Source organism: Poecilia formosa, unplaced genomic scaffold (genome assembly GCF_000485575.1).
Source record: "Poecilia formosa unplaced genomic scaffold, Poecilia_formosa-5.1.2 Scaffold25, whole genome shotgun sequence".
Classification (NCBI taxonomy): domain Eukaryota; kingdom Metazoa; phylum Chordata; class Actinopteri; order Cyprinodontiformes; family Poeciliidae; genus Poecilia; species Poecilia formosa.
Window position 1 is genome coordinate 2772691 of NW_006799964.1, and position 13033 is coordinate 2785723.

Genomic DNA, 13033 nt, shown 5'->3' on the forward strand with positions numbered 1-13033 from the left:
CTGCTCGGCGTGTGAAACCTGCATATGGCCACATATTTACAGTACGTGTGCAGGGGGATGCCTTGCCACCTTACACAACGATTGCCCTGAACATGCAATCCAGATTAGGCTGTTCTTCAAAACACATGCAGAGAGTGCCAGTCTCACAGCGATTTTATGAAATATTCTGGGGTCTCATATGTGGTTTAATAAGTACGACTCTGCAGTTGTGTAGCTGTACTCCCATCATTGAGGAGGCAAGTGAAATGGGTCCATTTGATATTTGTCCACATTATAGTAATAAGTATGTGAACTAAAAGTAACAGTGAATATTATTCTAATACATTAGAATAATATTAAAAAGTTCATTCATTTCAGTAGCTCAATTCATTAAGTGTAACACATTCTACCGACTAATTACACAGCGACTGATGTATTCAATGCTTTTAAAAAAACAAAAAAACAACATTTGACATGAGAGCATGAAACAGAGGAACAGGCCAAAGAGGCTGGGGAGAGGGAAGTCTGGGCCTTTGCTTAGGCTGCTGCCCACGACCCGTCCTGGGGGGCGAGTGGGTGGATGGATGGATAGACAGATGGACAGAGTAAATGCTGTGCCCTCACAGGAACGGATATTCTACTTTGTTGAATGGGTTTGCAAGCATTGAAAAGGACTTGAAATTTGACTCATTATACTGCCTAAACCTATCTCAACTTTTTCTGCTGTGAGGCAGGGAGCGTTATTCTGAATAAGGCTTCACCCATCAGCGAATACTGTTTCTATGCCAGAGTGCACGTAGTCTGCAACAGTATTTTGGTATGTGGACAACATCAAACTAACATCAACAAACTCGGGGTTTTCCAGCAGAAAAATTGCATCAGTTGATAAAATTGACCCATTACACAATGATCTTTATCAGAAGAAATTAGAGGTTGCCTTGACTGAAAACATATTGCCGTCGGAATAATACTCCAACGTTACATAAAATAAGAAGGCATGTCCCCCTTCTAATTGAGGGACGTCCCCTGACCCTCAATAAGAAGCTTGCAACAGACTCATCAGGATTTAATTGCACTTTGCATGGCCAGAAAAAAAAATACTGCAGAAGTAGTCAGCAAAGTCTATTAAAACCCTGTTACAGTGTTCATTTAGGTAATACTTAGTAAACTGTAATGTGGCAAGCTAGACTGTGAATACCAGAGGTGCTGGAATATTTAATATATTCTAGGCACACTTGTAATATAATCATTTTAGTTATTTCATATTCACTATTTGCATTATGCTGGAGGGATTTAGAATAATGTGTAGGCAACCAGAAAAATTGAGCAACATTGAGAACCAATCAGCTGGCATGTTTTCAACCCAATGCCGTTCAATTTCAGAGAACAAGAAGCCGAAAAGAATGCAAAGATACTGCAAAGATAAAATATGTATTTATATCTGTGTGTTCAACTAGTTCAACTAATGAATGCAGTTGTTCAGTGTCCATCCATCCACATTATGTAGTGCACAACACCATGCGGTGTGACAGTCTTTCCTACTGTATTGGACAGGAAATCACAATTATGATTAGTCAAGTAAGGCCGCAACGATAAGGACAATCATGCAGACTAAAAATCGGCCATAAAAAGATCAAATCTGCTGCACTTAAATGGAATGAACCAATAACGATCAGCGGAATCGGCTAAATTCAAAGTCAAACCATCCAATTTTGTGTATGAGCATAAGCTGGAGTTATAAGCTAGCAAAAGTCCATAATATTTCTAAATCCAGTGAAGTATGTGTGTGTATGTGAGGGGACACCCTCTACACGCCTAAGCCTTTTAAATCTCCTTCTATGCCTCCTCGTACACGCTGTCGTCATCATGGCAATCCTAATCCCCACCTTCGTCAAAAGCAATTCCCTCATGAAAATGAACAGCGTCATGTCGGTGTTTCTTATAAGACATAATTCCCCTTACATTTGTGATGCTCTGGGCTTCATGTCTGAAACTTGCATCGCAAGGGAGGTGGCAGAACAAAGAAGGAAACAGCTGAGCAAATAACGCGTTGAATCAGTCAATTTCTTGGACAAGTCAAAAACTGTTAAGAAATTGGCATTTGATGGGGGTTGCTGTTCAAACTTGAGGCTTCTTAAAAAAAATCAAAGCAGGTCCAACCTCTCCATTTCACCTGCTTACAAAAAGCAGGGAGTGACACAGACAACCTTCATACAAAGTTTATCTTAATGAAAACCCCAGGGTCTTGGGCCTTTGCACTACTTTTTTTTTTTTTTTAAACATGTTTTCATTTCTTTACAACTGAAATAAAACATCTAACCACAGGAAGCTGCTTGGTTTTATACAGGAAGGAACCCGAAACCATCTGGGCTCAGAACATTGGGGACAGACAGTGCTGCACCGTAAGAATATCTCATGGCTCCTTTTGATTTTCTATCAGCACACCTAAATGTCAGGAAAATTTGATCCCTTTTTAGTCAGATAACAAAGAAACTTTTAACCAATAAAAATAGGTTAACAAGAACATAAAAATATGTTACAGGTAAAATACCTTTTGCAAGGAATATTTTCTAACAAAAAAGGGGTGAGGCAAAATAATATTTCTCAATTAATGAAGTGGTGTATGTTTGGTTTATCACTATCCAGTCTATATGGTCTTTTAGACAGTTTGTGATTTATGAAATGTTTAGTCTGTCAAAAAATAAAAAAAGGAAGAATTTAGATTTTGTTGTGAGGCATTAAGATCACCTTTTGGCAACGAAAACACAATCTATGTACTCATCACACTTGGACTGGATTGTTGTACAGTAATTACAAATTTTGAAACCATGTGTTGTGATAATTTTATGATATTCATCTATATATCCTACTGTTGCCTTTCAATCATCCTAACTCAGTCTGCCCATTTTCCTCTGATGTTGAGGCATTATTTGCACAACTGCCACTCGATGGATATTTTTTCTTTCCCAGACCGTTCTGAGAGATGATTGACGTGAAAATCCCAAAAGTATCTGAGCTACTCAGCTCTATCCAATAAATGTGCCATGTTTAAAGTGGCTTAAATCCCCTTTCTTCCCATTCTGAACATCCGTTCTAAAGTCATCTTTACCACATCTCGATGTCTAAATGTGTTGCTGCCCTGTGACTGATTAATTCAATGTTTGCGGTAACAAGCAAATGTACAAGTTTACCAAAGCAGGTGCCAAGGAAGTGTATATAACATTCAAGTTTTTAAGTTTCTCCTTTAATTAACAGCAACACTTGTAACACCTACTTTCGATTTATACCGAGCTATCAGAGGAACCACCAGCTAACCCCCCCGCCCCCCCCCAGCCTCCAGTGTCTGGTTTCCACACTGTGTTCTTATTGATCTGTCCATCTTGTTGCCTCTGTCCTGCAGATAAGACCATGATTGAATACCCTGCCCAGCAGCTGCTGTGCAGACAGAGACGGTGGAAACTAAGGTGACAAAAATTGGAATGAAATTGATATTTAAAATGATCCCAAAAGCCCCTGGGGGTCTTTGTCTGGAACCGAAGTCCTTGTGTTCATTTCATATGCACTCCAGTAAGGCAGTTATGTAACTATAGTGCCACATAGTTATGCCCATTAGTACCATTCACACTGCTGTAGCACATCCAAACTGATGTCTTGCTGTTTTGTGTTTATTAATTATAAGTAAAGACAGAGTGGCTGAAAGAGTTAAAGTGCGCTCCTGAGTCAATTCACAGAGGAAACAATCAATGCACTTTTAATAGATTTCAAGCAAAATAAGTACTGCAAAGTAAATATTTTTAAATGCCAGCTGCATCACTGGGTTGATGACAAATATGCACAAAGGTTAACTTGTTTTATTCAGACGGCTGAATAAAATAATATGCTCGGTTATCCCTAATACGCTCGGTTATCGTCATGATCCAAAAGCTGCGTGTGTTTGGACTACACTGGTCGGCCAAAGCTTGTTTTTTGGCACACCGAACGAGGATAACAGAGAATGAGGACAATCCTCATTCTGCACTGTAGCTCATCTGATAGGTTTCATGGAACACATGAGAAGTGAGAAAGATGGAAAAACAAGGGGAAATCTACTGTAGTGTAAATAGGTGGCACGAAAACACAATGTGAAATCCAAGAGAAGCAACGTGTGACACACAAATTGGATGATGAAGCAAGCAGAAGGCTGGGACAGAGAGGATGGATAGGCATGCCAGTAATAACTGACTCACTACTTGTATGAATTAAAATATAAATAAATAACACTGGACAAACAAAGAAATGACCATCAGTGGGAGGGCAGAACTAAGTGTGAAATGGTGAGCTGAATGTTTATTAGTTCAAAGAAGGGAATGAATCAAGGTCCTAATGGGAAAAAAAAAAGGTTACAATCTGAACAGAAGTGATTATTGAACTGCAAGCACATCAGCAGGGGCATGCCTGTTATGCTTCAAGTATTTTCTAAATCAATTTAACACTGCAATGCTTTGAGAAAAAACAAACCAACAAGAGCTTTCTTTGCTGACTTACTAATGCTGAAGCGACTTACAAATATTATTTTGAAAGGGTGGACATTTTACATGCTTTAATAATTAATCAGCGACACCCACTTATTATGTTGTAAAAAAAAAAAAAAATATATATATATATATATATATATATATATATACTTCGACGATAATTAAGATCCTCAACCTGTCAGCCAAAAATTGGAAGGTGCTCAGTTCCCCTTAATAAGCTCTGACGCGTAATCAGCAGATCAAATATTGAAGCATCTTTTTTATTATTATTTACAAGATGCATCAAAACTAAAATCTCCCACCATTTTTAGTGTGTTAATCAACCAACTGCATTTATATCGAAGCACTTTCCTAAGGTTAGTAAAAATCTGGTAAAAGGTTATGTACATATGCTGGGATGATTAAAAATATTCGATAATCTCAAAACTGAACTATCAAACGAATGTAGTTATTACAAGTTTTTCAGTTAGGTTTTTTTCCTGCAGTCTAATTTTCACCGTAAAGTGCACGAGTACCTTGTTCAACATGTACAAGCACAGCATTCATTGTGAGCATGAGCAAAGCAGCAGGGCTAATGTGAAAAAACGAAGTGTTAAAAAAAGGAATGTGTGGAGAAGAAAGGAGTGTTAGACTGCGTGGCCTTTTCAGGTGAGGTGAATTGCTAGCACCCTTAATAAGGCTGTGTAAGGCAGAATCTCCCCTGCACAGCAGGCTGGCAGAGATTGATGCTGGAAGTGAGCAGCAGACCTGTATTTCATACCCACACATGCACATACTCTTGCTCATAGCTCACGGAGTGAAGGGACAACGGTGACTGATGAGTGCATCTCCGGAAAACTGACAGGAAGTCTCTGCCGTCCCCAAACAGCACATTTTAGAATCTCTGCCTCGGTTACAACACAATGAGTCGGAGTGATGGAAAGCAATCTAAAACCCAGCTGAGACTAACCCGTCGGAGCTGGAATCAATGACAACGCACCGTGGGAGAAGCGTCAAAGAAATGAGATAAAAATTCCATGTGTCTTGTTATCTGATAGATAAAATACATCTGAGGTAGCGACTGCTGGGGCCACCAGACACAAGGAAGGGTGAGGGAGAAATGAAGCAGAGCGAATGAAATCTAATGTTCTTAAACACCTTGCATACAGCAGATTATCGCATCCCAAACCGTCGTATTTCCACTGAATCCACTCATGCTACAAGACTGTAGTAAATAGTAGAGGATGGGAAGAGAGAGGAATCGTGCAGCAGAGCATCTGCAATCTTTGTTCTAAATATAGCCTCTCCTTTTCCCTCTCCCCGCTCTCTGAGGCGCTGGATACACTTAAGTGGATTACTACACAGACTTTTCATCTCCTTTCTGGTTAGTGTTTAATGAAGTTTAGGCAATCATACATCTCAGTTTGTTCATTGCTCAGCTGGAGGCAACACCCAGTGTCAGAATGTGGATTGAACTGTTACAACATAACTAAAAGCCAGTGTGCATCTGCATTATTCATGGAGACCGTAGTAACTCGGAATCTTTATTAATATTATTAAGCATCAGCCTTTCCATTTTCATCCTTCTAATAAACTGTGCATTTATGTAGTGATGAAATGAAATCAGTGCATTACAGAAGGAACCTGCTCCTGTGTCTCACCAAGCCTGTAAACTCAATACCAGTTCTCTGTCTAGGGGTGTAATGGGAGCTTGTAGAATGAGGCTTTGCAAGACTAAAACATCATGATAGCTTTTATCAAAGGGCATTCAGTCTCACACGGAGCTACTTAATTGATGTCAACACAATTTTGTGTAATAGATTATTAGGAGATCTTTTTATGCACACTTATGTTTGAACATCTTATTTTGTACTAAGAAATGAAATAGTACTGTGGTTTTGAAAGTATCTACAAATAAAATGTCTCAATAAGCTGCCTAATCGACACTCAGTCTAAACAAAATCTATGTCCAAACTTTGCTTGGCAGGAATTTAAGTATTTTAGGCTGTCAAATGGCAAAGTACAAATGGTTTGACAATGGCAATGAGAATACACTGAGTGGCTAACAGTTAGGTGCTAATTAGGAGCTTCTTCTTTTTCCTACTAATCTCGATGGCTAGTGGTGCATTTTCTTAGTATTAAGAAATCAAATATTTCAAGTTGCCATATTATAAATACAACAAAAAGCCAGAATTTCTGTAAAGTCTGAATTCCAACAGGGAAAGTCGGTGGCCACAGAGCAGCAACAAGTACAACATCTCTGGCTGCTATACATATTACCTAACATCAAGCCATTAAGCAGAGATTCTTTGAAATACAGTTTAGAATTGTAAAAAAAAAAGAAAAAAAAATTGGTAGTTTATTTTTAAATTACTTATTTATAAAATTCACTGAAGGTTGCCTGGAAAACTATTGTAGATGCTGTAGCCAGAACAAACATACAAAAACAAGAACAGATACTTGTCTTAGATTGGAGCAAAAAGCATTTGCTTGTGGAAACCTTTAAATAACAGTTTTTTTTTTCCCAAAATGGGCCTTTTTCTTTCCATTTGGCATTCGCATGCTCCAAACTAACCACTGGAGTCCCCAAAGCATGTTTTTTCTTTGTGTACATGGGGAGCATAAAACAATGACCAGCAGTCTTCAAGTTCTCAGATGAAATCCAACAGGGCTTATATCATAGCTATTTTGTTCTGTTTTTAGACGTTGTCATGCTTTGTCTAATTTTATTCCCCTGTGCATGGTGGTTCTTAAAAATAGCTATTTAATTAAATTTGGCTCAAATTAGCCAGTACTTAGCAGTTTACAAACTACTATCCCTACTAGCATGTAAAGTACTGGAACTCTAAAGAACATTAAGAGTTAGCATTAAGAACATTAGCAGTCATTTTGCTGATGTAATGCTTTTATTTGTTTTAGGAGCAAATATTTATGAATCTGAAGCTGTTACAAAGATTATATAGTCATAGTAGAATGAAGGATCATGTTTAGCTTTGCATTAGATTTTAAACTAAAGGTAACCAAATGTAAGTAAAGTAAACTTTAAATCTTGAACTCAGATAAAAATGTCTGCATCATTTACTGGACATGCATGATATATTTTAGCTAGTCTACAGTCCTTGTTAATTAGATATGACAAAATACAATGTAAACAACCCAGTTGGGATCTTGTGCGTTAATATTTTGATTTTGTTCCCTTCAGTGTACCTGTTTTAAGCTTTAGAGTGGCTTAAAAGGTCAAATTTAGACAAAGTAAATTCAAAGCTGAGTATAAAAATAACTACAATGCTCCACTGTTGTGAAGCTTGTCGAGACACAGAGAGGGCAACATGTTTCAGAGACAACTGTCGTGGCCATCTGAACTTTACAGCCCCTGCAATGGCTTCTTTTTTTAGCCTTCGAAAGCTTTACCTTGCATATTTATGAGCAGAAGAGTGCATATACAAAAGCATACTTTAAACTGAAATAAATCCTATCTTACTGTAATCCTTATGATCCCTTTTCCTTTTAGTGCCGCACAGAATAACACAGGTCTGACAGAGAGTAAAGGATGGGTCCATTATCAAGGTGCAATGAATAATACAAGTCTTCCTGAGAGCTCTTTTTTCACTTGCACACACACACACACATCCAAAAGTCACAAGGCTAATAGATTTACTGTGTAGAAAAAAAAATAAAAGATCTTTTCCAAGGTCTGAAGGAAAGTCTGAGAGCCTGTTCTTCAGTTCTTCAGACTAATGCTTGATTCTGAAATTTTTAACAGGACTGAATAGTTATTTGCAACTAGATTGACTAAATTATTATAACTCAGCTATGTTTATGTTTTCCAGGCACATTTTATAGCAGCATCAAGTAACTATGTTACTTTCAGTTGTATAAAAAAAAGTATGTATATCAAACATAACTTACAAGAAATTTGACTTTGAAATTTGGCATCTGTCTCTGAAAAGTTCCTGCTCTTTCTGACTGTCATCACAACAATGTTCCTAAATTAGGCCATTTACAACCTTAGGAGTGTTGGACGGAGAAGTAGTTTGTATGACATGCTCAGTTCCACCAGGGGCTAATTGCTGCTCGAGGTATTCTGGTGGAGCTGAGTGGTGGAGGTGCAGGGGAGGGGAGATCTAGAAGCTCGGCTGGAGTCTGCAACTCCAAGGAGGAGCTTTGCAGACATATGTGGCGGTTTGTGAGAGCAAGAGTTTAAGCACCTCTGAATGACTGCCATGGGATAGTCAAGGATTCCTCAAACACGCATAAAATAAGGCAACACTCCAGGCGTGTTTTTGATGAGAGGAAATCATCATAACATGATGTCAAGCTCAAAAAAGTCGATTTCACATAATAAGCTCCCCCTCTTCCCACCCCCCACCTTAACTACCTATCTGCAGCATGTTAACTACATCTTGGAGTTGTTATTGGTGACTTTAATTAATGGTTATATCTGCAAGAGCAAACTTGCATGTTGAAATAAAAATAATTCCATGTTTATGAATTAAAAGTTTCCTTGCACTCTGCTTCCATAATACAAGGCCAGCTCTCGTTCTCTTTCCATCTGTCCCTGTAGGTAGTAGCTGGAAAATTCAATGAACAATGCCGTATAAAATATTAAAGCCACAATCTACTCAGCTTGATGTAAAGACTTCAATCCAATACCTGGCAAAACTGTACATGGGCCTTCTCTGCAATATGAACAGATGCTCCAACCAAATCAGGAAAGGAAATTTGCATCACATGGTGTTCTTTAACAAGAGATGTGTGTGAGTCTAAGGAGAAACATAACAGGAAATTATAGCACAAGGCTTAGGGACAGTCATAACAGGTAAAGGAAGTTTATTGCAGTTAGGATAAAACAGCTGTGTGAGACAGCAACAGCATCAACTTGTTTAAGGAAATGACACGTGGCTGAAAACCCTTTGCAAAAACTCAACTCACTGGAAAAACCATGTTAGGAATACAAACAATATCCACGTCCCAATATCCCCTCCATCTGACGTCACTGGCTGCTTCGCGTCCCGCCCAGTTTACAACACAGCTGAAACACAGCTACTCTCAGTATGTATGCACCAGCCTTAGGAAGAAAAACCAACACAGGACAAAACAGTGTGAAAACACATTAGCTAAAAATCCCCCCCTCCCCACCTCCCCCCTTCCGCTCCACAACAGCAGTGTGCTGTTGCATTGCAACACCACGGTGTCCTTTTGCTTGCTTTTCTGAACTGCCTTTGAGTTTATGGATCAACTAGAGCGTTTAGTGTGGGAGAAAATGACAGGAAATGTCTGGCCCATTTAACAATAAATTTCCTTGAATACATGTGAGCTGTGCCTGGGAAAAACATAAAAGGAGAACAGGGATGGGCAAGTCATGAGGGAGCGCTTCGCGTACAATTAAAACAAGAAATCGCCACAGAGTCACACAAAAAGTATTTCACCTGTTGCTGTAAACTTACCATATCCACGAGTGTCGTCTGACAGGAAACTGACTGAGGTGCATCATGGATCTGTCACAGGGAACACCTGGAGATTGTCCCGGCTTCATTCCAGAGCTGTGTCAGGAATGCCCTGCACCCTTGGAGCCCCTCTTCTTCTACAATTTAAAGTTTTCTATCTATAGATCCTGCCCCACGCTATCTGCAGACCCCTAACCATGATATAGTGTTCCATAGTTGTGTGAAGTTCTCCTATGTGATGCATTCAGACCTGTCCTTGAGCACAGAACTTCTTGCTTCTTTTGTTTGGTCCTATCATCATTAGAAAAAGTTCCTACTTGTCTCTCAAAAGGCAATCTTTAAAAAAAATAATAACAATAATAAAGCACAGCAGAATCCGTAAAAAAAAGAGCAAAAAAATAAAAAATGAGCTGAAGTTGAAGTACGAAGACTTGAGCCTTGCATGAAGTCAGTTTCTAAGTGAAAGTGTCAGTGGTGCCAACAGGCAGGCGGCCACCCGGCAGGACCAACTAAGCTCTCCGGCCGCTGCTCTTTTTTCCGTGGGATTCTTCCTGCGAAGGCTTGGAAATTACTGTCCCACATCCACATGGTGAACTGGTTCAGGGACTCATTCTTAGCGTAAACATTCCTTTTCCTGAAAGCCGATGACGCCGGTTGGAGAAGGCAGCCACAGTCGCAGCAGCATGACAGAGCATGTTGCACACAGAGAGAGTCAGTCACACTCACAGGTTCGCTTTCACACTCTCAGCTCTGCCACCTCGCCACCCCTTCTCCTTTCTTTGTCTCTCTTGTTTCTCTTCTGCCTGTCTGTTCTGCCCAGGGAGGAAATTCAGGAAGGAGGAAGGGAGTATAAAAAAAGAAAACAGTATAGCGTCTCTTCAGTTTCTCTCTTACTCTCTCTTGACTTGCTGCTGATCGTCTTTCTCGCCTTTCCTCCCTCCTCCCTCACCCCAGTGGGATGTCCTGACTCTGTAATAGGTGTGCCTGTTGTACTCAGTAAGCTAAACCTAATGATCCTCTTAAGGCTTCATTCAGAGGAACAGGTCTGCACAAACACAATTTGCATAAACAGAAGAGTGTATTCGGTAATAAGGACAGACTTTCCTGCTCTTTCTTACAGCCTTCCTTTGTCATGACAACAACTTCTCCTGTTGTTCATTATGTCAGTCTGTCTTGTTTTTATGACTCTGAGCAAAACTAGTCTGTATCTGGCTCCTGCATGCCAGTCCGTGAACCATGAAATTTCAAACCACACAACATTGCAAAAATTTTCTTTTTTTCTTTTTTTTTTTTTTGTTCCAGTAAATGGATCCGAGTATAAAACATATAGTTGAAGCATGTGTGATGAAAGCAAGCGGGGGTTTTATGAACACACGTTTGCTTCTCAAAACCAGTTAAACTGGATGCCTTTTTTCCTTGCAGCAACCTCATGAATAATTCTGCTTTTACACATGATGACTGTGTATATGCTGGAATCTGTTTTTGCATGTCTGACTTTGCACTCCTTTTTCAGCGTATGTGTAGAATGAGACTGGAATTGGCAAGGATGCTTAAGAGTCGAGGTTGGAGTTAGCACGCCCAGGTTGTGTCTGAGTGTGCGTGTTTTGCATTTAAAGCCAAAGTTCCAGTCTTTTGTTGTCTGAAAAACAGGATCCAGCGCTGCTTCTTGCACACATCCTGCCTAGCATACACGTCACCAACTTCTTAACTGCTGCCAAAACGTCCAGCCAACTTGCCACCCTGAGTATAAACTGGCACTTTTCAGTTAAACCACCATGAGTGGTAGATAGCAGAGGGCTAAACTGTGAGGTAACTTAAGACAGGAATGAGTCAGTTTGGGTGGGAGGTATGCAGTTAAGTCACTGGGCTTCACACCTCAGGAATTAGAAAATACAAGGTAAACAGAGTTCACTGATAAAACAAAACCCTTAACAAAGCTGAGATCTTGATATCTGTTGTTGGTTTTATGTTTGAAATCAGGTCACCCATACCAACAAGATGAAAGACGCTGATATGGGCACATTTTTACAGTCACTGTCTTTTTCCTTTTCCTTTCACAGCTATTACATGCCTAAAATACATTTTACTAGATGCACCTGTTTAGTATCAAGTTGGACCCCTTCTCCCTGCAGACCTGCCTTAATTACCTGTGGTACAGGTTCAACATGTTCTCTGAAACATTCTTCCAAGATGTTGTTCTGTATTTACATGGAGATTTGCAAGATGTTGTATTATTCTGCTGGAACTGTCAAAAAGGAAGGGTCACGGTTGGCTGTGGTGATTAAATGAAGCTCAACTGGTACTAAGGGGCCTAACGTGTACCAAGAAAATGTCTTCTACACTACTGCATCTAATAAATGCTGAGCAAGTATTAGAAGGCAAGATGGAGCTTTCTTCCATGTTGTTTAGTTCCAACCTTGAGCCTAACATCGGAATGTTGCAGCTGAAATAATTATCAGACCAGGCTGCAGTTTCCTTATGAGATATTCTCTAATTTGTGTGAGCAGGATTACATTAGAGCCTCACTTTCCTGTGTTTGACTGACAGAGGTAGTACTCAGAGTGGTAAACTGCTGCTGTTGACAATTCAGCATTCAAGGGTTAGGGATAGAGTATGTTGTGTGTTCAGAGATGGTATTGGTTAGAGCAGTTATTTGAGCTACCGTTGCCTTTTCATCATCTCAAACTAGTTTAGTCATTCTCCTTGATTGTCTGACATGGACATACATTTTCAGCTACATGACCGCAACTCCCTGCATATCTCCTCTCATACAGACCATTCTCTGGAAACCCAATAGATGCTTGTCCATGAAAATCTGAGAAGAGCAGCAGTCTATAAAATATTCAGACCACCCTGTCTGGCAGCAACAACTACGCCACACGCAAAGTCACTCAAGTCATCATTGCTTAGGATCCTGATCCTCGGCTCAAACTGCAAGTTGTTCTGAGTACGTCAAGAGACCTAACCGCATTGAGTTCTGCGACTTGCCGAGTCCCTATTTATGCTAACAAATGATTACAAATGGAGATCTAATAAAGTGGGCATTGATTCTGTATAGATCACTTTGTTCTGGGTTTTCCAAATCTGGCTGGATGTTTTTTTAATTGTTTCCTG

At 39.7% G+C, this 13033-nt stretch overlaps 1 protein-coding gene across 4 annotated transcripts in view; it reads right to left on the reverse strand.

The window, feature by feature from the left end:
- The window catches only part of pde4d (phosphodiesterase 4D, cAMP-specific), a 154754-nt gene that overhangs the window by 42220 nt on the left and 99501 nt on the right, over positions 1 to 13033 (reverse strand). The window contains exon 1 of one of the 4 annotated variants that reach the window (XM_007548148.2): positions 9920 to 10849. The exons of the other annotated variants lie outside the window; for them this stretch is intronic. Coding sequence (XP_007548210.1) covers positions 9920 to 10008 — 89 coding nt within the window. The 5' untranslated portion in view covers positions 10009 to 10849. Of the gene's footprint in view, positions 1 to 9919; positions 10850 to 13033 lie in introns of those variants that run through there. 4 annotated transcript variants of the gene reach the window in all.